At 28.7% G+C, this 26,269-nt stretch overlaps 1 protein-coding gene across 1 annotated transcript; it reads left to right on the forward strand.

Moving 5' to 3' along the window:
- The first annotated feature begins 368 nt into the window (after nt 1-368).
- On the forward strand, nt 369-25,558 carry LOC136976230 (palmitoyltransferase ZDHHC3). The gene is made up of 6 exons (XM_067271453.1): nt 369-539; nt 8,320-8,617; nt 8,946-9,167; nt 13,429-13,510; nt 19,155-19,285; nt 25,219-25,558. The coding sequence occupies exons 1-6, from the start codon at nt 520-522 to the stop codon at nt 25,378-25,380; spliced, it is 915 nt and encodes a 304-aa protein (XP_067127554.1). The 5' UTR covers nt 369-519; the 3' UTR covers nt 25,381-25,558.
- The last annotated feature ends 711 nt before the right edge of the window (nt 25,559-26,269 follow it).

The following is a 26,269-nucleotide window of genomic DNA, read 5'->3' on the forward strand; positions in this document are numbered from 1 at the left end:
ACTTTGAAATAATAGATCAGTTATCTTTCATCAAACTGACATTTCCTGACAGGAAAATTTATGATAAAACGAGAATTTTATTTGTAAACAATAATTTTCGATCATATCGAAAGAAAATTCCATATAATAAAGAAAAATGTCGTTTTAATTAATACATTTTGAGATCTTAAAAAAAAAATTACGTATGTCATATAATAACTATAAATTAATTTTATATTATTATCGCATATAATTTATAATGATCAAAATTCAGCATTAATTCGAGTAATTTATGTAATTAATTATTATTATTATTATTAATTTTAATTTAGAAAAAAAAATGAAATTTTAACAGAGGGCGGTTTTTGTTATGTAGAGTTTCGCAATATTTCTTCAAAAGTTGTTGGTCACTTGGTCAGTGGTTAAAAGTGAAAAATTAAACATAGATATATACGAAAATCACAATGATAAAACTTATATTCTAATTTTAGTAATAATGTCATGATAAAAGTTTAGTTAAAACATTATTTCCGCCATGAAATGGCAATGAGATTGGATTGGTAAGTTTTACTTTATTTTTCCTTTTCATTAATGATGAATATACACATATTGTCCTGTTTATCACTACCTAAATTATAATTTTTACTCATAAAACAGGCTAAATATATTTACATTATTATGAAATACTTCTCTATTGCTTTCTTCACATTGATGTAAACAAATACCACTTATATGGTTGATCCTAAATGTTTAAACAATAAAATTTATATAAAAGAAAGCAATATTAAATGAAACTACAGATTTTGATTGCCGTATTTGATAATTGCACAATTGACATTTAATTTTCTTCTGGAAAAGTACTGCAGACGTAAAGTAATTTAATTGGTAAAGAATTTGAAACTTTTGTCCATGCTGTATTCATTTATTTACGTTGGTAAGTGTCTATTCAACTTTGCAAGTAATCCTGTTAGCAATAATGTTGTTGTTATTGTATTTAATTTTCTTATAAAATTTTTTAAGAGTTAATAGAAGACATATTTTTGACCTTACCATTCAGTCTACTATTAAATTTTTAAAAATCTTATATTTAAATGAAATAATAAAAAATTTTGAAATTTTAAATTTTTTTGTATTGTTTTGGTTTAGTTTTAAATTACTTTTGTTTGTGATTGAAATAAACTTTAACTGCTGTAACATAAACATGCATTTCTTATTTGCTTGTACGAGTAACGTATTTCCAAGTATTATAAACTGAGATTATTATTCTGCTGAAATGTTTACAGATGAGTTTTTTAAAATTCATTGTAAAGTATGAAAAATTTTTCAGTAATACTTTATCAGAGAGTTTTTATTTAATTAATTGTCTTCTTTTATTATATACAATGCTCTATATTTATTCTAAAGCATTCTATGTAATAAAAGAAGTACAGTTAAAAATTACACACCTTAACAAACTTCAGCAAAAATTTTTACTGATTGAAAACATATTCATAGTAATAACTTTTATTGGAGTTTGATGTATGTTTTTAATTGACTTATTTTTCTAGTTGCAGTTATTTTTGAAAATAATTTTAAAACATTTTAAAAACAATGATATTGATAGATACACTGAAGAATTTAAACAATTTCATTTATCTCTGATTACAAATTGTAATAAAAATTCTGATCTGTAAAGTCAGAAAAATGATAATTTTTATTTTTATTTTTGATGTACTTGTAGCCTTTGCCTATCAATGTTTTAAATGAAATTTGGGAAAGTTGAACGATATAATTGTCTTAGAAAGTAGAGATTTAAGATAAAATTTAAGATATCTTAATGAATTCTTTTAGTGTAGCATTCTAAAATAAAAATATTTATTATAAATGAACCTTACTTGTTTTTTAAAACACTATTTTTTATAAGTAATATTGTATTTATTCTGATAATTGATTAGAAAGGACAATAAGTAATAATAATCATACTTGTCATGAATGTGGATTGCATTAGATGTCGTTAAATCTCTGACCAGCTAATTACTGCATTACAGGAGGTCCTTGTTAGTTCAAAATTCAAGGGATGAAATAATCAAAACTTTGAATTAATGAGTTTCTAATTTATCCAAGATTTACATATTTCTGTATAATATGCCAAATGCTATGTAACTGATGTAATGTATTAAGCAACATGGAATATGGCTACACATACAGAATGTTATTTTCGTTAATTAATAATAATAATAATATGAATAAACTGCAGGTAAACAGCACTTGTCAGGTGAGAACTTCACAAGTTGCCAGATAGGTTTTATAAAAAGTAAAGCAGAATTCCTGGAAATGTAGCCCAAATTATTTTTAAAGTGGCTCAAAAAGTAGTAAGTTGCCCAAATCTGGTATCCATCTCATTCTGCTCCTTGTAGCTCAATCTTGCAATCCTGAAAACTAGTTATATTTTATGATATAAGAGATAAAAGAATAGTCCATGTGTAAGGTGACACCTGAAAATGAGTTACTGTAAAAGCAAAGCCAAATTAACTACATTAGTTATTCTTGATCTATTGTTCTCTTATAGAGCTAGTGGAAGGAACGGCGAAACTAGATTGAGGCGCCTCTAGCGGCGACGCCGGGTAACAGAATCGGGGCTACAAAGGCAGCACCAGTGTTGTTTCACCTAGTACTTTTGTACTAATCTAATATCTTTTTACTTGTTCCAGTACCAAGATACCCAACACCATTTTCCTAGTACTATTTATGAAATCCTAATATCTTTCCTTTCAATTTAGTATCTTTCAAAACATTCATTTTAATTCTATATTTCTATATTTTTCTACTTTGGCAGTAAATAGATGTTTTTATTGCTTCCTCATTCAAGTGCAGCAGTTGAACGTATTTTTTTGCAATTAAATTTAATAAAAATTAAACTACAAAATCGAGTTCTTAAAAGCAACAATGATAAAATGTTACACTTGGAAACCATCATCTGCTTCAACCATACAAAAACATTCTAGTGAGGAAGATTCTGATGACGACGATCTTACCAGTGATTTTTCAATGTGATAATTTTAAAGTTCAGTACTTCGTGTTCATTACTTTTGTTTCATCATTTTGTTCATTTGATTGTTGTTGAGGAATAATAGCATTCTCGCAACATATGAATTTATCCTGTATGAATTTTGTATGTTACATGTAAAACTATTTATATTTTAATAGATAGAAATTTGATAAATTCTAAATTTATATATTATTTATAAGTATATATTTAATAATATATAATATATACATACATTCTGCAGTTTAAGGTCAAAGTAATGCCTGCATTAGTCAATACAGTCACTTCTCGACTTACGACGGGGTTCGGTTCCGCAAATTCGGACGTAAGTCGAAATGGTCGTAAGTCAAGAAGTGACTGTACTTCAACAAAACAGTTAGCCATCTTACACAAGCACACGCGAAGGGTAACTAACTACACAACAAAACTAAAGATGACGCAATCAATCGCCAAAAGCGTGCAAGATATATATGTATATGATATATATTCCACAAAACCTATAAAAAATTGATACATTTTAAAAATTTTTTAATGAAATTTTTCGTCATAAGTGCGAATGGTCGTAACTCGAGAAGTGACTGTAGATCATTGGGACTGAGCAGTATTAATATTCTTATATTTATTATACTCTTAATTTTGTACAATTTAAAGGGTGGTGTGGAAGAAGTAAACTATATATCTATTTCATGGTAAATAATGAAATTTGTAACTAACCATATATATAAAGGAACTTCAATAAGGACCATAGCAATAGCTAATAGTATTGTATTAATAGGGAAATTCTTATCCTCATTTCCTCAAAATACTAATTTTGCTTCTTACTCCTTTCTTCCACAGATCTCGTAAATTCAAATATCACATCATATGCCAATTAATATCTGTCAGATTAACAAAATAACATAAAAAAAGAAAATTACTAAACTTTACATTAGAGAACTAAATTTAAAATAGAGCCAACTAAGGTTAACAGGAGATTGGAGATTGGTTAGAATGCAACACATCATTATGTAATTAACCTCAGGAATTAAATTGCAGTCAGCCATTTCTCTTTCGTCCCAGGGTAGGCCTATTATTCATGCGGGAACGAATAAAACTTTGTACTTGGCGGCTCAGTAATATAGGTAACACTACAACCGACCACACAACAGTTATTTTTTGAAGTTTTGTTGGCAGAAAGCTGTTTTTCATTATCACAGGCAGAAAACAAGCACCGCGTCTCAGTACGTATCTAACCCAAAGACGCTCGTGTTTTCCCGAAAAAGTTTCCTTTGCCTGCGTACAGGTGGCGCTCAACGCAGTTCCACTAGCTCTATACAGTAGTGTGGAAATAGTTTGATCTAAACGAACAAGTTAACATATTCTTGTCCCAAATTCAGACAGAATTTTCAAATTGAATTTTGAAGTAGCTGTGTTTTGATCTAACCAAATTCCTTAACATGTAAATTTCTATATTCCCAGCTGGGACAAAACTACAGTTACAAACTAATGGGATTTCGAACTATCCAAGTTCAAATTAACAGGGATTTCTTGTATTAGTATTAATCATCTAAAGCAGTGTTTTTCAATGTTTTTCTCATTGTGGACTGGTAAAATTATGGATAATTTTGTGGACCAGTAATTATTTGCATCTATGAATATGCTTATTTAGGTTTATACATGCATATCTAGAGTTGCTGTATATAACAAAGTACATACAATAACTCTAGATTACTATTTAAATGACAGTTCATTATGGGAAATATTTCTACTCTGCATCAGTATGGTTAAATATTTTGCTGCAGACCTGTGGTTGAAAAACCCTGATCTAGCAAAATCTTGGGGTCATGAGATTTTAATGCAAAATATTGAAAATAATTTGTGAGAGTTTGAAAATGGCATGCTTTGTGTTGTAGGTTTTGTGAATTGCACTTTGTGTCACTTCTGGTGCAGCGAGACGATTCAGCAACACTGATTGTAGTGTGAACTAGTGTAGTGTTGTTGCTTTTCAGTGTATTCAGTTGTCTCTGTTCCATTGTAACACAAGAGTGAACTGTGGTAGTACACCATTATTGTTTTTGCAAATTTGTATATATCTTCAATATATATGTATATTTTCATTGTATTTCATATGTATATTGCGAAATATTTATATATCTTTATTTTATTTAATTTTTCTTATTTTTTTGGGGAGGTCGCAAAAAAAATTACAATCATAAATGGGGTCGTGAATAAAAAAAGTTTAAGAAGCCCTGATCTAAGGTATCAATAGAACTTTTCAAAGTCTGATACATATACAGTATTTCCAGAGGTATATGAAAGGTCTTTAGAGGATACAAGATATTTTTAAAAATTTTTATTACATTTTTCCACTTCTATATTTAGTATTTAGAATATAAAAGTACAAGTTATTTTACAATTAACCTTTCAATAACTAAAAGTTTTAAGAAAGAAATAAACAAAGCATATCTTTTGGCATATATTGACTGACCTCAGGTGGGAGTTTCATTTGGTTGTTAGTGTTTCTATTTTTACCATGTGGTTTAAAATGTTTGTATTGAATTTTAATGCAAATGACATTTTGACTAGTTTAGTGATTGTAAGGGCTGTCCATAAATTATGTAAGGGCGATTTTGGCCATTCTAGACCCCACCCACCCACCCCTGTGTAAGAAACCGTAATATTTTCTTTGATTCCCCTCTCCCCTTCCCTATCTTACGTAATATTTAGGCATAATTTTATAGAAAGATTTTAACAAAAATAAATTTTTTTAATGAAACCCTAAAAACTTAGGTCTAAAATATATAATTATTAATTACTTAATTAATATGTACTATTATTTATAAAAGAATATGTGAACAAATTTAAAAATATAAAAATTTAATGAATTCGAATGAACAATTTATTTTAAGAACTTTATTTTTTAATTATTAACAATCTTTTTATTATCATCATTAATCAACATCATAATATTCATTTTTATATTAATTTTAATTTTCACAAAAAGACGCAAAAAACTTCGACAGATCGACTAGCTAGTGCACGTGTAAACAGAAACTTCATACAAAATAAAACAAGAGAAAATAGAAACACATTCTCTTGCCATATTGGTTACATCTTGGCTAAGGCCAAGAAAATAAACTACATGCTGCTAAAATGTGCTAGGTGCACCGGGGAACTAAATCATAAAGCTTATAAAACTGTATATAATGGGGCAATACAACCAATGCTACTTTACGCGGCCTCTAGCTGAGATCATGTAACTAGTGAAAATTCAGTAGCAAGTAAATTACTCTCTCTTCAAAGACAGTTTGCCATCAGAATTTCAAAGTACTGCAGAACTGTTTCTACTAATGCCTCTCTGTTTCTAGCAGAGCTCCTTCCTTTGCCACTATGTATTGTAGAAAAGGTTCTGAACTACTATATCAGAACTACAAACATCAAAGCTCAACAACAGTCTACTCTTATCTATGGCTGTTCAAATGCTACCATATTGCAATTACCCTATCTCTGATCATCACCCTGTAATCACATCTGTAATTCTGATCATCAAGGTTATCCCCAGGGTACATTCCTCCATAGATAACCATGCAGACATTAATATCTACACAGATGGGTCCAAAAGCCCCCTTCATGTCCACTCAAGTATCTGTAGCTTCCTCCAAACTGACATATTTTGCCCAAAATACGTTAGAAGATACTTTCACATCAAGCTGAAGAAGATGCTGTCTACCAAGCTGTTCAATGGGTCACTTCACTACCAAACAAAACTCTGTCTATTAACATTTACAGTGATTCTTAGTCTGTCCTAAAATTTCTAATAAATACCAATTTTAATAGCAATAAAATCACATATATCCAACAACATATTAAAAGTCTTGTAAATAAGATAACTTTTATGTTTGTTCGTGGCCATACTGGCATCCTAGGAAATGAAAAAGCTGACTTGAGGCTAAGTCAGCTGCAAAGGACACTGACTTGGACTACACTCGCAACCCGCTCTCACGCAGCAGCCTTAAAAATTATATTTATGACAACGCTATGCAAAAGTGGAATCAACAATAGTTGAGCAGTAAAACTGGTAGAATAAGATTATTTTCCTAGCGTTGAATGCAGGTTCTCGTCACCACTTAGAGGTTTAACGTTTGCTACTGCTCAACTACTTACTGAGCATGTATAACCGGACAGAAACTGCCTCTTGCTTTTGCTCTACAGAAAACCTAGACACCATCGACCATATGATCTATCATTGTCCAATTAATGATCAAGATAGACTTATTCTGAAATTAGAAATCTTTAGGCTTGGTTTCAGGTGGCCATGTCCACTCGATAAGCTTGTTCGGTAGCCACTGTTTGATACTTTTTACAATTATGTTAAAAAAATGTGGAAGATAAGATTATTTATAATTTATAATTTCTAGTTTTACATTTTAGTTTTTACTAAAAATTGAATACTAATTTTATGTTTACTTTGTATCATGTATTTTGGTTTATATATTCTTAGTGTTATATACCCATAGGAATGGTGCATTTATTCAAATAAAAAAAAAAGTGAGAAACCCCTACATGGCCTTTCTCCCAAGATAAAAAAATGTGTAGAGAGTGAGTCTGCTAGACTCACTCTCTACACATTTTTTATCACAGCGTTATTATTCTATCACATCACGTCTGATGGCGTCAGTACAACGAGCGTTCTTAATAGAAACCGCCAAATTAAAGCCAAATTCAAAACTCCACCACTCAACAAGATAAAAAAATAAAAACAATATATTACGTAAGACGAGATCTATTATCCCTCTACTCCTGAATAAGAAATCGTAAGAAATCCTTGACCCCCACCCACTCCAAAATACCTTACGTAATTTATGGACGGCCCGTAAGAAACCTGTTTTATATCAGTGTAGAAACTTGCACAGGATTTTGGAAGAGTTTACTAGTTATTGGGAACAGTCATTGTGGTTGCAGTTGCTGTGCAGCTGCAACCACAATGTGACCATGGCTTATCATATCATCATTTAATATCATTTATATATATATAATTAGATCTGATTTTATCTTATAAATAAGAGTGATTCTGTTCACATTGATATGATTTTATTCTAAAAATTTGTGATTGAAATTTTAATTTTTATTCAGAGTTTAATATATGTATCTAATAATTTTTAATGTCTTTCTGATCATAATTTTCATAACATTTCTTAATTTCTTGTTAATAAGTTTTCAACAACTATACATTATAAGAGTTTGCATTTTTACGAAAACTTACAAAATAATTTTAATAAATTAGTAAATTATTATAATTTTTAAAATAATAATTTACATTTATTTATCTTCTGTAGCAGAAAACACAATCGTGTATCTCCTCAACGATTATCTCCTATATTGACCACTTCAGTAGAGCCAGAGGACAATAGTAATCGATGTTGTGGAGGAAGATGGTGGTTTGTTCATGACATATGTGGTATTATATGTGCTGTGGTAACATGGTTTTTAGTTTTATATGCTGAATATGTAGTTGTATTTGTCATTCTTTTGCCTGGCCCATATCCATATTACAGTGCTGTAAATCTGGTGATATTTCAAGCATTAGCCTTCCTTGCAGTTTCTTCCCATATTCGAACTATGTTAACTGATCCTGTAAGTTAAACAATGCTACTAGTTAAAATTAAGTTAATTTTATAATATAATTAGTTTGTCATTATTAATTTTGATATTGGAATAAAAGTTAATTGAAAATATCTAGTTATTTTAATTTTTCATATTAGATATTATTACTATTTATAATAATCATTTTGTTTATAAATGATGTTGATAGATATAAAATAATATAATTAATTAAAAGGTTTTTATGTATGAAACCACAAATATTTAACTTTTCTATACTGTTAACATTATTCAAATTGAAATGATATAAATTTCAATTTAAATTTGGATGAATATTTTACAATTGCCTTATTTTTTTTAGGGAGCTGTTCCAAGAGGAACAGCTACAAAAGAAATGATTCAACAGTTAGGATTGAGAGAAGGTCAAGTTGTATATAAATGTCCAAAATGTTGTAGTATCAAACCAGAAAGAGCTCATCATTGTAGTGTTTGTCAACGTTGTGTTAGAAAAATGGATCATCATTGTCCTTGGGTGAACAATTGTGTTGGAGAAAATAATCAAAAATATTTTGTTTTATTTACAGTAAGAATATATTACAAATTTGATTTATTATATGAAAAAATTTGGTACTTTAAACTAAATTGAATTTTCAGTAACTTAAAATAATAAAAGTTAAATGATTTGTTAATATAACAAGAACCATCTTGGTTAAAGGGCCTTTCTGATAGGCAAAAAGAATATTATAGATGGATAGCATCATTTAGAATTAAGACGACTAGGGAATCAGCGGAACTTAGGGATCTTAGAGAAAAGTTATGACGCACAAGTAGATGTATAAGTCTCAACAGAGTTACATTGGGTCATGTTGAGGTATTCACATAGGCACCTCGCATATGTTTTGCATTTCATAAGAACAAAGACTTTGGCCCTGTCTGCTCTGACCAATGTAACTCTGTTGAGACTTATCCCTCTACTCGTGCGTCCTAACTTTTCTCTGAGATCTCTAAAAGTCTCAACAGAGTTACATTGGTACAGACAAGGTGTTACATTAGAGCAGACAAGGCCAAAGTCTTGGTTCTTATGAAATGCAAAACATATGAGAGATGCCTATGTAAATATCTGAACATGACCCAATGCACAGAAGTAGAGGAAAACTAGATGGATAAGTTACATTCTAGAGTTAAATGTTTTACCAATATAAAGCTCACCAGCAAACTAGATATGAAAGACATTGTCATGGATGCTCCTGATGTCCCATGGATAAAATTACATTATGAATTTTATCATCAGAAATTGCATTTTAGTGCATTACATACCTCATTACTTACTAGCCGTACATTTAATTTGTTATTAGCATTTAAGAAAGTAATCCATTTGCTGTCATTGAAATGATTGTTTAATGTCACATAATAATAATTTAAAAAAATTAAATACAATGTACATTCCTTCATAATTTTAATATCTTTAATGTGTATTTTTTGCTAATCATATAACATTAAGATTAGTGAAATCTGCACTATCCTACCTTGTTGACTTGACTAACTTACTGAAAATATTTAATCTAGACAAAGACACTAATGGTTAAGCCAACTGAAAATTTTTTACTTTTGCAGAAATGTTTTTGGCTTTTTTGAAGCCATCATCAGCTATTTAAATAAAATAGTACAAATATTTATGTAAAAAAGTTACATAAATGTTTTTATTGTTTTGCTACATGTGCATGAAATATATATAGTTATGAAAAAGAATGTCAGTAGGTTATGAAATGGTAATATACTTGTATATAAAAATTCACTTTTTCTTGGTTGTTTCAAATAGATTAAAAATTTAAGATATATCTATTTATTTTTTTTAAAATTAATTTGTTATAAAAGAATCTGTACTTCAGATAGGCTTTTCACATTAAACTCTGACAAATTCTCAAGATAAATACATATACAGTATCTATTATTTTGAAATTTAAATCTGATAGTGACTATTTCTTCAAAACTATTGTGCTGGGATTAGTATACTACAAATACATGACATTGGAATTGGTTGGACCATTTATTGTCTGAAGTAAGAATGGTTGAATCTCTTTCTAACAGTTGATCAATTTGCTGTTAGAATAATATGAAATTATTGGAATTTAAAGTCTGCTAAATTAGAGGTTGTATTGTGGACACATTTCATCTCCTCTCTTAGTGACAAGTGACATCAATACAAGGGATGAAAGTCATCTTTCAGAGAAAAGGTGATTCTGATAACATTTGCTCCATTTTGCTTACTGTATAATCATAACTACAATTAACTGCTGATAAAATGAAATGGAGAGAAAATCAGAATATTTGAGATGACCCCTTTTAAACTGTACTGACATTTTCATCCATATATAACTGACATCTTCATGTTTAATTCCACAGAATAGAACAGTAAAGTTAAAATAAATACTGCTGGCCCATACCAGACATGCACAGTTCTCTACATGTTCTTAAAGATGCTCTGTTCATTTTAAAAATGCTTAATTTATCTTTACTGTTCTATTTGATGGAATTAAACCAGAAGATATCTTTCTTGCGTAGACACAATGCAGTGACAGTTGATTTAAAACACTGGGCAAATTTTCATCCTCTATTCGGTTGGAAAGCTTTTTACACTGCGCATTTTGGGCCGATGCCCCTCTTCAGCCAACTAAACAACAAAAGATGTTTTTTATACAAGAAAAGAGTACAAACAGATACTTAAATTAAACAATACAACAGCATACAAGGGAGATACGACACGAATATAAACACGACACTCCATAAGACGTACTTTAAAATTGTCTGTATGTGTTACAAATACACGTGTACAAACAGCACAGCATTTGTTGGGGGTTGTTACCTCCTGAGTGTTAAGATCTTGTATACTGGAATTAATGATAAATATACAATTATATAATCAACTAAAAAGGTGAGTTTTTTCTTCAAAGTTCAAAGTAACATTACCCATTAAAAAATGGACCACACCTTGCTCGAAAAAGTTTAGACAGAATACGAGTAGTCCAACAGCATGAATCTTCATAAAATTTTTGTAAAATTTTTCAATATCAATCCATCTAAATACATCAAATTATTCTCTACAGATCATATTTACAAAAAATATATCTGAAATTCGTCTACGGACATGGTATCTGGGAGTTCCCTTGCGTAGTGACTAGAGTTGTTTCCGTATACAAATCTCACACGCTGCCATTTCAACTGCGTAATTTGGTTTTTAATTTGCATACATTTGGCTAAGTACCAATAGGACAGGTATTACTTCTAAGGAATTTTTCATTCCAACAAAATTATTCTGGAACATAACATTTTTTAGGGCCTATTAATATACAACAGGTGCCATTGCCAATTTTTTATTTCATTTTTAGATTTTAATATCTATCACTATGCAAATGACATAATATCGAATTTTGAAACAGGTTTTTTTTAAATATATTTTATAACATTTTTATCCAATTTTTGTTCATTTTTATACTTAAATTAGTATTTATACAATTCTTATTTTTGTTTTTATTTTTAATGATTTCTACACTTTCTTTGAATTTCCTGTTATATGTCTTCTTTTCTCTTTGTAGAATACTTATTTTATTATCATCGATTTTACAATTGTTTAATACACAATGATCATGAAATACAGAATTTAGCTTGTTGTACTTTAAATCTGCTATATGTTCTTTTACTCTTATTTTAAGTTTGCGTTTCGTTTCTCCTATATAGAAGTTAGAGTTTTCACAAGTACATGGTATCTTATAAACTGTTTTTTATATCATCTTTCTCCATCTTCTGTTTCTTTTTTCTTTGTTTAGCTTTAAGTCTGGAGAACAAATTTTCGTATTTAGGGGCAAACTTTATATCATTTTTCCTCATCTCTATATCGACTTCCTCATACAGATTCCTGAGGTATGGGATATTGAAAAATTTTACAAAAATTTTATAAAGATTTATGCTGTTGTACTCGTATTCTGTCTAAACTTTTTCGAGTGAGGTGTGGTCCATTTTTTAATGGGTAATGTTACTTTGAACTTTTAAGAAAAAAACTCATCTTTTTAGTTGATTATATAATTGTATATTTATCATTAATTCCAGTATACAAGATCTTAACACTCAGGAGGTAACAACCCCCAACAAATGCTGTGCTGTTTGTACACATGTATTTGTAACACGTACAGACAATTTTAAAGTACATCTTGTGGAGTGTCGTGTTTATATTCGTGTCGTATACCTCCCTTGTATGCTGTTGTATTGTTTAATTTAAGTATCTGTTTGTACTCTTTTCTTATGTAAAAAACATCTTTTGTTGTTTAGTCGGCTGAAGAGGGGCATCGGCCCAAAACGCACAATGTAAAAAGCGTTCCAACCGAATAGAGGATGAAAATTTGCTCAGTGTTTTAAATCAACTGTCATTTCATTGTGTCTATGCAAGAAAGAAAACATAAAACACGGTTTTCTCAAGATGAAACAGAAGATATCTGTTATATATGGATGAAAATGTTAGTTTACAGTAAAATTTTTACATTTTGCTGTATTTTGGTGTTGATGAATGTTACTTTTGAATCATATTTTCAATGGCCACTGTGGAGGTAAAGGATATGGTGATGTGGGTTATGCAAATGCTTTATTCTAACAATTATTTACAAGGTATAAGCCAATGTGCAATATACACTATTATGATTATTGAATGAAATTATGGTACTTAAAATTAAAAAATCTTATCTATAATTGTAATGGTTGAAAATTGATATTTATTAGTAGGAATATTAAATAATTAACAAAATATAAAAATACAATTAATTGAGTATAGTAACAAATTATTTTATTTATTTCAGTTTTATATTGCTGTGATATCATCTCATGCCTTTTTCTTAGCAATTAGCCATTTTGTGATATGCATTAATAGTGATTGGAAACGTAAGTTTTTGTTTCTTTAAAAAATGAAATATTTTTCAATATAAATTTGTAATCCCTTCTATCCAACATGTAATAATCAAAATTTTAAAATTGATAATTGAAATTGAAATTAAAATTAATTTTAATTATAATATCAATGATATATTATCACAATATTTACATATTTATTAAATAATATAATTGAAATATCACACAAAATTATATCTTAAATTCTGTTGCTGGGATTAAACACAGTGCAGTCATAACTCTAGGGTTACCAGCACAAAATAGTAAAGTCCAAAATAATTTTTGATTTGAAGCATTTTGCAGCTTGTTGCGAGCAATCTTAGATTCATCTAAAGCATACTAGACAATCTGCATATTGTCTGCAAAGAATAAAATAACATGTGGTTTGTCTAGAAGTTTTTAGGTAATGCGCAGAATATACAGACTTATATTGACAGAAGTTATCACATTCTAATATATTTTCCCCGACCATTGAACATCAGATATTTCACTGTTTATTTCTAAATCAATCATTCTGCTTGTTGCTTGACTACGGTTAACCTTTTCTTTGCTTTTTCAGTATTAATCACATTTGGATTTTACGTAATTGGAACTAAGGAAAGAGTTGTTAATATATATTTTATGCCTGAAACATCTACTTCTGGTAACTGAAACAATGAATAAAATAGACTTAGCTTCATGCAAAGGCAATAAATTGTTGCTAGTGAGGTTTTAACCAACATGCAATTGTTTTTAAATAAAACAAAATAGATTTATTTTTAATGTTAATGATTTAGTGTGTATTAACAGTTGTGCAGTAGTTTGAATTTCTAACAATTTGATTAGTGTTTCTGTTTTTTAATGTTAATATAAGTAATTGGAACTAACTGAAAGTCGAGACCCCAAGGGGAAGTGGAAATGTATTGCGTTATGATGACTAAAATGAAGTTGAAAAAACTACAAAACTACAATTAGGAAGATACAGTACATGCAATGTATCTCTCTGACCATCCATCCATCCATCACTGGCACTAAAATTGGTTTTTACTCCAAGTACCTCAGCGATTTCTATTGCTTTTTGTTTCAGTATTGGCCCTGAAACAGGAGAATTTGAAGTACAGATTTGCTTTAGCCAACATAGGCCTACCAGAGCATCTTTGACATCTTTGTATGGTGACTTTCTCTGATGTTTTTGAGACAGCCGTGACAAAGACCTAAGAAAAAGTTTTCTTAATTTCCTGTTTTTTCTTCAGAATTCCCACAAATGTTGTTCTTGGAAGGTTTTCTTGTTTTGAAAATTCGGCTTGTGAAGTTTTATTATATTCAAATTCAGATAAAAGTTCATATTTTTTCCTTTGGCATAAGTGTTGTTAGGTTTCAGATACTTATTTCTAACAGAAATGTGAAATGCTTGCTGCAAATAGCACATCAATGAAAGGTGAGAAAATGCAAAATTGGATTCTGTTGTGTCATTAAGCTGTGTGGTGTGAACTCATTTTTTTCAGGAGGGGAGTCAACTTATCAAATGTTTAAACGAGTATGGGACAGAAAAAGTATGTCGATTTATCCAGTGGTGATGGGTTAGACAGTGTTGAGTAAACCAGAGTTTTTTAACATTAATGCCTATGTAAATTGTTAGGACCACAGAAAACTGACTACTTAACTGACAGTGTCTAGTTACACCTATGATGACTTATGCAGACTTGACTGTATTTTTCTTTTGATCACTATATTAATTTAAGCTGTGAGCTGGGAAAAACCTAAAATTAGAAATTATTTGGTGTTTCTCTACCTTGTGCTGGTGATCCTGTATTTGCCTAGCCATTTTTAGATTGCTATTACAACTTTTGACTATAATATATATTTGTGTTAAAATATATATTGACTCTTAAATTTAAAGGTATCTGCATATCTATGAAAGTCATGTATGATAGATGGAATAAAATTTATAAATTTTATTTGTTGTTTTTTTTTTGGATATTTTCACAGTAATAAAGTTTATACTTGTAATACTTAGATGTTCACTGAAGTTAAAAAGTTTATTTATAGTTTGATAATTCCAAAAATGATTATTATTTCTTATTGTCTCAATATATAACCAGTCAAAACATTTTAATTCACATTATCACATCCATAGATGCTGTAATTACTAACTAATCAACAAATTTATTTTACTCAGATGCATTTTGGAAATCACAATATTTCTTTCCTCAGTGGGTTTTCTTTCATACAAGCTAAACAAGGCACAAGCACTTTTTGATACACTAGTAAATATACAATCATATCCACTAAAAACCATTAACTATTTACCTTTAAAATTTTTAGTATTCAAATTATTTTAACTATTTTCATGTTAAACTCATTTTTACCTATTTAAATAAACAAACATATTTTTAAGATTTTAAAAACTAAACTATTATAACATCAATTATTGTAATACCTGTATTCCTTTGTTAATAATACTTTGTTATATGCAGTCCTTGCTATTATTATTACATTCATTCATTTATTCATCTTCACATCATTTGTCAACACTCCAATGACTAGATATCTTCCCTTCTGCCCCTATCAGCCCAAAACCAATTCCATGATTTGTGTTAATTTACTCCATTACTTTCATTCATTTGTAATAATGATTTTTTTTATTTCTAACTATCTGTGTTCAAACAACTTACTCTTCATCATATTTCAGGTTCTTAACTCAAGATTGAACTCTTAGTTAACGGCATTAACATTTATCGAATTTCCATCTAAAAAACTGTTAAGAACCTGAAGCAGAGCCCAGAAAGGGATCGAAAATGTTTGTTTTTTTTTTTTTTTTTGATGTTATTACACCGTATATTAGTTCCGAGAGTGTAATTTTTTAAGTTACTGTGGTGTGGTGAGTGGTTATTTAATAATGACATACTCAAACATCAAGAACACTAAGATAGCAAAATATTTGCATGCACAAAAAAATATATAAGGACCTATGAATAATAATTCCAAATTTTCTGAATGTCTCATGGAGCCACTAGTACATGTAATATTTTTGAATAAATTTGAAATTATAAATCTAAAGTTTCATTACAAAGTATTAGAAAATATGAGGGTTATTATTAAAATTTTCTGATTTAATATTTGATGAAATTTTCAAATTTGATCAATAATTTAAAATTATAAATCAATACCAATTGTTGAAACTTCATTGACAGATAATTCTATATTATTTTATTGTTATGCTAAGTGTAGTGGTGCTTCATACTTCAAACATCTCTAACTTTGAATGCTTCAAAATTCAAACTGCACACAGTGGGAAAAATGCACTCTAAGTCATGTAGTCAAATTATTAGTGCCAGGATGCTAACTGTTGCCCTGAGAGTGAATCACCACCATCTGTGGAGTTTTGTAGGGGCAAAGTGCAATTTTGCAATGCAATATTTGCAAAACAGCTTAAATATGCCAAAAATGATCTATATAGTTGTAATCAGTGCAAAAAATTGCAAGAAGTAATTTCCTTAGGTTTTTGACTGAGGTATAGTGCATAGTCTAAAGTCTAACTTAGATGTTCACAAAGTAAAAGGATTTTGCTCTGCTTAAATAAGGGCTACCAGTGCACTGTCCTTGCACTGCTCTAAGTGTAAGCACAATCTGTTGTGCCTAAGTTGTCTTTTGTTATGCTTGTATGTTTAAATGAATTTTTTGCTTTATTTTTAGTGTTTGGCTATATATATTGTGTGTTGTTCATCAATGTTAAACAATTTTCTTCTTCAAATTTTTGTCAACAGCTTTTAGTCTGTGTATGTTTTGTATCTTTTAATTCCTGTACATAACTTTTTAAACCACATTTGACATGTTCAAAGTATGGGTGCATCTTTCCCATACACATTACAATTGTTTTTTCTTTTTATTGTTTGTATGGTGTTATATCCTTTCCAAAACTCTTAAAGCATATTGCCCAATATGCTTTTTATCTGAAGACTTGATTTTATTCAAACAAAATGTGAAGTAATATGTTTAAAATAAGCTTTTAAATAAAGAATACAATTTCATACCAGCAATAACATGTTATATTTCACAACTGTTATAATTAAATCGTAAATTTATATTAAGTAATGACAACTGTTAAAAATATGCAAAAACTTTCTGTTCAATCAAATATAATCTTTACCTATTAACTGTGATATCTGAGAAGTGTATAGAAGCAACAGTCTAAGAGAAAAGGTTGTAATATGAACAATTGAGAAGAAAAAGAAACTTATTGAAAGCATGAAAGCAATATACACATGGCAGATCTGGCAGCTATGTTTAAGATGATGAAGTTGATGTGTGTGTGTGACCAGTAAATGCAATTTTTGTGTTTTACACAGTATTTATGTATTTTAATTATTGTTTTCGTGTTTTACTTTATTATTGGAGCATTTAATTGTGTTATTTTTACCTTAAATTGTGTATTTGCTATTGTAAGTTTATCAAAGTAAGTATTGTTTAGGGTCTGGGATTGAAAAAAAAAACACTTTTTGTTATTTGTAATGGGAAAAATTAATTCATGCTCTGAACAGTACAGAGTTTGAATGGCATCTTGGAATGAATTTAATTTGAAGTACAAGGCACCACTGTATATGTATAATAAATTAATAAAAATATTACAAATATCATTCAACAAAATCAAAAATCCCGCTTGTAGATCAAAAAAAGTGAAAGGAAAACAAATGTTTTCAATTGCCTTGAGCAATCATCTTCATACTGAAAAAATGAATTTGGAAATGGCACAAGAAATGGAATGTTATAATTTAAAATATAAAAATAATGATGGGGAATCGATCGTCATGTGGCTTTACTGGGATGTAAAAATAAAAACTTATTCCAAGCAGGTGATAACATGTTGTTTTTGCTATGTTGTTTCTGCTGTCCTTGTAAATTCCTAACATTTTAAAGTACTTAGGCTGTGATGGTTCCCAACTTTAGGTTGTGGAGGTAAATTTGTGCACGACTTAATTACCATAGTTATTATATTATATTTTGTTAGTACCTTGAAATGTTTGGAATTTAGAAGACCAGAAGAAGCATACACAGCAATTAACTACAAGGACAATCAATAATACATTATCACCAGCTTGGAGGGCATTACTTGAAATTTATTATTATTTTTAATCCCATTAAAACCACATGACTGTCTACTGCCTATCAGATTTTCTTTTCATATTTTAAATTATAATAATTCATTTCTTGCTCTGTTTCCAAATCTGATCTTTTAACCTGAAGATTGTTTCTCAAGATAATTGAAAACATTCATTTTCCTTTCATATTTTTTGATCTGAGCTAGATTTTTGGTTTTATGTCTGATATTTATACTTCTCATTCTTTACAGTGTGTTCATTAAATATTACAAACTTTTGTTTTAAAAGAATAAATATTTCTATTGATTGATTTTTGTTTTTAAAGAATTTCAAACATTGGAATAGTTTATTGAAAATATTCAATATGTTCCAGAAAGTTTATTGAAGATATGATCTCTAAAATAATTTTGCAATTTAACTTCTATAAAAATAATTATTCATAATTAAGTTTTTTTAATATTAAAAATTTTTTCTTGTTATTAATTCATATTGTCTTCAAAGATATTACATATTTTAAAATAGTATCTTTACAGATTTTTTTTGTATTTTTCTATTTTTAGAACATTCAAATCATTCTCCTCCAGCCACCATTATATTGTTGTTGCTGCTCATATTTGAATCACTACTTTTTGCCATCTTTACTATGGTGATGTTTGGCACTCAAATTCAAGCCATTTGGAATGATGAGACGGTAAGTAATGTTTCTTTGTTGTTAATCCATAAAATTTTACCATGACTTGTAAACTTGTATTGGTTTTTGTATGAAAGTTTCTCAAGAGATGGTTTCATTGTGACAAAACAATTGCCTGAAGAGGGATGTGGTCTTCCCTCTGAAGTATATTTCAATAAAAGATATTTTTAGAGGTTGAAAGTGATCTTGTTTTTTTAAATGATGGATATAACAAGAGAGAGACGACAAAATTGTTAATAGTCTCTAGTTGGTTTTATTAGCCAAAAAGAATAGTATACATCTGTTTCCATAATAATTATTCTAACATACTACCAGTGTAATTAATTAAACAATTAAATTATATGATTTTTGCAAAAAAGTTTTTTGTTGAATCAGAAAAACAAATTATTTTTCTGTCTAATATGAAATATAAAATGGATCCTGTTATTTTAATGTATTATAGATTTAACATAAAAAGAATACATTATGTAATTATGGGATTTTACAGGGTGTTTCAATGGGTACTGACAACTTATTCCTAGAATCTCTTGAAGCATTGACTATGATGCTTAGTCTCAGGTTTTCATCTTGCGATGAAAACCTGAGACTCAGTATCATAGTGAATACTTCAAGCATAGTACTAGTTTGACCACTGACTCATTAGTTTGAAAATTGAGCAGTACAGATATCCCTTGATTAACACAATTAGTTAATCCCTCGATGCTACCCTGTATATCAAAATTGCATTAGTCAAATACAGTGGTACCTCAGTATTCAATTGAACAATCCTGAACCTCTAGAACAAATTTTCAGTTAATAATAAATACAGTCAAACCTGTCTATAACGGAAACTGTATATAGCGAAAACCTGTCATTAACAGAAAATTTCTTCGGTCCCTTGAATCTTTGCAAAAAGTAATGTAAATTAACCTGTATATAGTGAAACCTGTCCAACGTGTAAAAGGAAAGGAAAATCAGTCCATATAACAGAAAAATTGATATCTTTATCCAATTTAATACAAATTTAATAAGGAGTTTACAAGTCCAGTATGTATAAATCATAAAGTCAAAAATATACATACCCAATACAGAATAGCAAAATATGACTACTGCATTACAGTAATTTTATTGGGATTTGAACAAAGTTTTTGAGTATTTTTATTAACAGCTGTTTTTACTTAATATAAATATGTTACGTAATTATAAGTTGCAAAATTTAACACGTTATTCCTGATGTGAGATTGTATTCTTTGTTTTGATGCTTATTGTAAACTTTTTACATCACATTTTTTTTGAATAAAATCAAGTCGAAATGTCTGCAGATAAAATGCACATCACATATTATGCACATGCTTTTTAAGTTTCGTAAAGGATATCACGCTATACAAACAGTAAAAAAATACTCATACTGTGTATGGGCAAGATGCTTCTAAACTCTGAATGTGTGAAATGTGATTTTAAAGTTTTGTTCAGGAAATTTTGAACTAAAAGATACAAAATGTATGGGCCCCCAAAAGCTGTTGAAGAGAAATTGCAGGAAGAAATTGTTAAAGATTAATGAATAACAACTCGTGAATTTACAACAAATCTTAGTGTGCCACAGACATGTATTGTTGAAACATTACATCCACTTGAAATGGTTGTAAAACATGATGATGATTGTGTTCTGCATGCAGTTAGTTTTTTTTTTACTTATGAATTGAGTATAATTTTGTTGGACAAAGGTAGGCAGCTTTATGGTTTCATTTTATTTTTAATTTGGTTACTCATTTTTATCTTAGAGAACATTTTTAAAGATGAATGAAAAAATTAAAGTTAAAATAAAAATATTTGTTATTAACCGAAAATTTTTTCTAGCAGGTGGTGATTGTTCAATTGAGTACCAACGTACCACTGTATTTGATTAATGCAATTTTGATATACATGGTAACATTGAGAAATTTATTAATCGCATTAATCAATTATATAGCAGAAATCTGTCTACTACAGGAGAGTTGTTAGGTCCTTTGAGATTCTATTTTATAGACAGGCTTGACTGTATTTTTATTTTAATTTTGTTATTTGTAAGAAAAGTTTTCTATGATAAAAATGTGTAACTAATTTTAAAATAAAATGAAATCTTAGAGCTGCCTACCTTTGTCAGACAAAATTATACTTGATCAAATTTGTTTATTTTTTTCACTTAATGCATGGTAAACACACTTATCATGTCTATGACACACTAAGATTCATTACAAGTTCATGAATTGTTGTTCATTAATTTTTAACAACTTTTTCCTGAAATTTCTTTGTTAACAGCTTTTGGGCACCCCATGTTTTGTATCTTTACTTCAAAATATCCTGAATATAACTTTCAAAACCATATTTGACATGTCTGACATTTAGGAGCATCTTCCCCATATACTACAAGTATTTCTTACTGTTTGTATAGTGTTATAGCCTTTACAAAACTTAAAAAGCATACATAATATGTCTGATATGCATTTTATCTGACATTTCAATTTGATTTTATGCAAATAAAATGTGAAGTAAAGTTTTAAAGTAAGTTTCTAAACAAAGATTACAATATTACAATAGCAGTAATGTTTTAAATTTCACAGCTATTGTAACTACACATCTATATTGGAAATCACCCTTAGCATGAAAATAGCAAATTCACCAACACCTTGCTGAGAAAAACATATCTATGTTAATTAAAACTTCTGCTGTGTATGTAAAGGGATTGCCGCAATTAATTTAGGTGTTATCTAAAACCGCATTAAGCAAGAAATACTTATTTCATTGAAGAAAAGAGTATTTTTTATGAAAAGTTAGTATTGTAAAATGTTAAGTGGAATAGTGCTTTCAAGAATTGTCATAACCCATCTCAGGCCACCATGATTGCTTTGATAAAAAAATTTGAAAGAACTGGCAGTGTTCTGATGATGTGGCATGGATGGCCATGAAACAGAAAATGTCATGGATGCCTGAAAATAGTGAAGTTACCCATGATATCTTGCAGTAAGAGTCTGGAACTTCCATGAGAAAACTTGCTCAGGAACTAGGGGTTAATCTAGCTTCAGCATAGCACATTTTAATATGTGATTTAGAGATATTTTCTTTCAAGATTCAAGTTCATTAGCCTTTGAGCACAGCAGCTATATTTCAGCATTGTTTTTGATTGACATTTGATGGAGACCCTTTCATTTGTGATATTTTCTGGGGTATGTATAGTTCTTGCTGCAGCTGGAGGCTTCTTTGTTTAAAGGATGCTTACGCACCTGGAAAGTCAGAGATTTTCGTTAGTGTTTGGAGAAGAACATGAGAGGTCAGGGAATTCGTTGAAAATTGTCGAAAAGTCAGGGAATTTGTCTGCTTAGCTGCTTTGTTGATTTTGTTTGCTGAATATGGCTGACCAAGTGTAGCCATCTGCAGGCGGCAAAAAATAATGCTGCAACCTTTATTACAAGTATTCCAGAATCTGTTTTTCTATCAAAACATTTTGTATTAGAAGACACCACTAGATGTACAATTCTGTCTTTTATAAAAATTTTTGTGTCTTTCTTACGTGCTTAACTGCTTTCCTTGTCTGATATCATCAAAAGCATCTGAAAACACTGAATATTTTTCTGAAACACGTAGTGCCAAACCTTTTGCAATTGCATATAATGAATTAATTTTAATTTTATGCATGTAATAAGTCTTACTTATTGTTCTAGTGTATTGTAGGAATATATTTTAAAATCACTCAAAATCAGAACTTTAAATCACATCAAATTGTATAATTTTTTTTAAAATTTTGTTTTAATGTTTTGACAATTAATTAATACAAATGTTTACCTTTACTGACAGTTGCAGGCCAGTTTTAAAACTAACATTAATTGATTATGTGAAGAATTATTATAAAATGCAACACTGAGGAGAGCATTGCAAAACTTCGATGGGTGAAACAATCTCTAATATATTAATAATATACTGCCAGATCAATCAGCATTTTAAATTTTAAACATTTTGAGATTTTAAAAATGCTTTATATGAATTTGAGAGAAAAATTTGCAATACTTTGTATCATAGATTACATTTTTCCGAAATATGTTAATCCTTTCCAAACTCCACCCAATTGTCATTCACACCCTCAATTCAAGGTAAAGTGTTAATGAATTGATTTTAAAAAATGAGAACAAAGTGCGAAAAAAGATAAATATTTGTAATTTATTAGTATTATTTATCATTTTTTATTTTAATAATTTTTATTGCATATCAAAACATAATTTTCAATTTCTTCCAGTATATTAAAATTTTATAAAATTTATTAAGGTATAAATTTATACTTTTGTAACAGACTACAGAATTCAGTTAATGATCCAAAAAATAAATAAATGACTTTTTTCACCGTTTTGAAACTATATAATTTCACTGTGGATTAATAACAGGATAAACTATTTTTATATAATAGTGTTTAATTTTTTATTTTAATAATTTGGCAATTATAAAAAAATGAAATTGTTTATTAGAATAAAAAATAACTAATTAAAAATTTATTTGCAAACTTAAAAGTTGAAACAGTAATTTATTAGAATATTCACTTCAAAATAGCTAAATAGATCAGTAAAAATCATAATTTAATTGTTTTTCACACTTATAATTTTTTATGTTGTGTAGTAATGTTTTAAACAGTTACCTGACATTTACAGTAAAAGATATAAAATGCTCACATTGACTTGTGGTCCATACGAGTACGATTTTCCTTGAAAGTACTGTACTGTTTGCTCATTTCTCTCTCTCTCTCTCTCCTTGCACTTTGATACTTAGTTTAATAATAATTTAAATAGAAATAAAGTTGGGTAACAAATATCATCAATTTTTTACATGGGGAAAAAATGCTTTATTTGGAATTTTCAAATTTAACTTTTTGTTAAAATTATGTTGCTGTTTAAACAAAGTTGCTCGTTTTGTTGACAGATTGTTTCAAAATTACGTTTCTAAGTCAAGAAAATTGATTTTTCTATACTATGCTTAAGAGAGATTTTTTAAAACACAGTAAGTACTATTTGTATATCAGAGAAAACTGTTTGTTGATTTTATGACCTTGTGTTTACTAGATTTACATACAAATAATGATGATAAATGATGATAAAATAAAAAAACTCCTGTTTTGTTTGTAAATTGTTTATTTTTTCATTACATTAAAGTTGTGGATCCTATCAAACATTTTTCTACAGGATCTTTTTGGCACAGTCTTCGAAATGTATCAACTGTGCAAAAAGTGGGATAAATGTATTCAATGTTCACAGTAAGTAAAATGCTGTTTTATTGTGTCAGGGAATTTGGACAAAGTTGGTCAGGAAAAGTCAGGGAATTCAAAACAAAAATTTGAATAGGAACCCTGTTTTTAGTGCAGAACCAGTTTCCTCAAAGATCTTAATCTATGTCATAATGGTATTTTGGCACTGGATTATTTTAATGGATGTTGAACTAGTGATGAAATAATCATTGAGTAGCCATGATACAATCATTATTTTTATAATATGCCTTAATGATGAATGCACATTGCACACTTGTCCAACTGATTTATGATTACTAAATGATTGTGATTGTGACAACTTAGTGAGCAAGCTAGCACCACCTCATGAGTGCCTAGGAAAATTGACTTTGAATATCTCCTATTTCTTTGCCTCCTCATCCTGTATTACAGACTATTCTATATTAGTTCCACTTGGACGAATGGTGTAATGAAATGCTAATTGGATAAAAGAACTTCTTACAGACACATAGGAAAGTTTCATCAAATTTTGTATGTTATAAAAATGTTTCTGCAATTGTAGGAATTTATGTGTGTGTATTTTCAAGAGTATTCATCATTTATACATTATATTTTATAAACTATGTTAAATTGATAATTAAATGTGCCATTGTACAGTACATTCTTTTATCTGCATACATGATGTATTTATATCAAAATATTTCTCTTCTAGGGCATTGAACAGTTGAAGAAAGAAGCTGTTAAATGGCAGAAGCATTCACCTTGGAGAAGCTTAAGAGCTGTATTTGGTCGATTTTCTCTTACTTGGTTTTCACCATTCACTACTCCTCAGACTTACAGAAGGAAGTTTGAGGGATTTCTCTATGCTGTTTAGAACATAGAAACAAGTATATTATGTTTCATCCTAAGGATAAATCAGGGCTATTTTTCTAGTGAAATGTGTGAGTTTTGTTTACTGAAAAAATTAATTTTTATAATTTCACATTTCTTTTGATATAGAATAGCTCAATTAAGTAATTTATTTCTTAAATAGCATTCAATGCAAAATATAGTTATAAAATGCTAACAAAAATATGAAAAAATATATTTGTAAAAACTGTTTTTCATTACCTGCTTTGTAATTTTTAGAATATTACATTTAATGTGTACAAAAATTAATGTTAAATAATAGTTTTAATCAATGAAAATTGTTAATTTACTCTGTCTTGTATATAGAAATGATGTTATGTTATGTAACAAACCACAAACTTAAAATAGACAAGTCTATTTGACATTCCATTAAAAATAACATATTTTTACTTGATAATTCATTATTATAATATATTGAATTTGCATTTTTTTGTTATTTTTTTTTATAAGAATTATTAAAATAAATAGTTATTTTTCAGAAGAGAACATAGTAAATACTAAAAATGACAAGCTGATATGATAATGAGTAAGTTTTAACAAATTTGTAATAAAAAATTTTTGAATTTTAACTACATTAAGAAAAATTTATAAGTAGATAATTACTTATTATCTACTTACCAATTACAAAATATTTATGAAGTGCTTCTTCCTGGAAACTTTTATTGAAATTTTGAAATAATTTGTGCCTTAAAGAGTTACTGCTGAATTATTTTGTTTTTGTTTTTATATTTGCAGCAGAATTACAGTATTCAACAATATAAAATGTATTTTTGTTATATACTAGGAATAGAAATATCCTAACTGTTTTAAATTATAGTTTGTGATATATGTGAAGATATTAAAAATTTTATCTA

The sequence above is a fragment of the Centruroides vittatus genome, unplaced genomic scaffold (genome assembly GCF_030686945.1).
Source record: "Centruroides vittatus isolate TY-2023 unplaced genomic scaffold, ASM3068694v2 contig_4, whole genome shotgun sequence".
In the NCBI taxonomy this organism is placed as follows: domain Eukaryota; kingdom Metazoa; phylum Arthropoda; class Arachnida; order Scorpiones; family Buthidae; genus Centruroides; species Centruroides vittatus.

What these genes read in the sequence shown, in the direction of transcription:
- LOC136976230 (XM_067271453.1), top strand. Translation starts at nt 520, where the DNA reads ATGGCAATGAGATTGGATTG. An exon ending in AATATTTTGTTTTATTTACA is followed by an intron (nt 9,168 to 13,428) that starts GTAAGAATATAT and finishes TATTTATTTCAG; the next exon opens with TTTTATATTGCTGTGATATC. An exon ending in CATTAATAGTGATTGGAAAC is followed by an intron (nt 13,511 to 19,154) that starts GTAAGTTTTTGT and finishes TTCTATTTTTAG; the next exon opens with AACATTCAAATCATTCTCCT.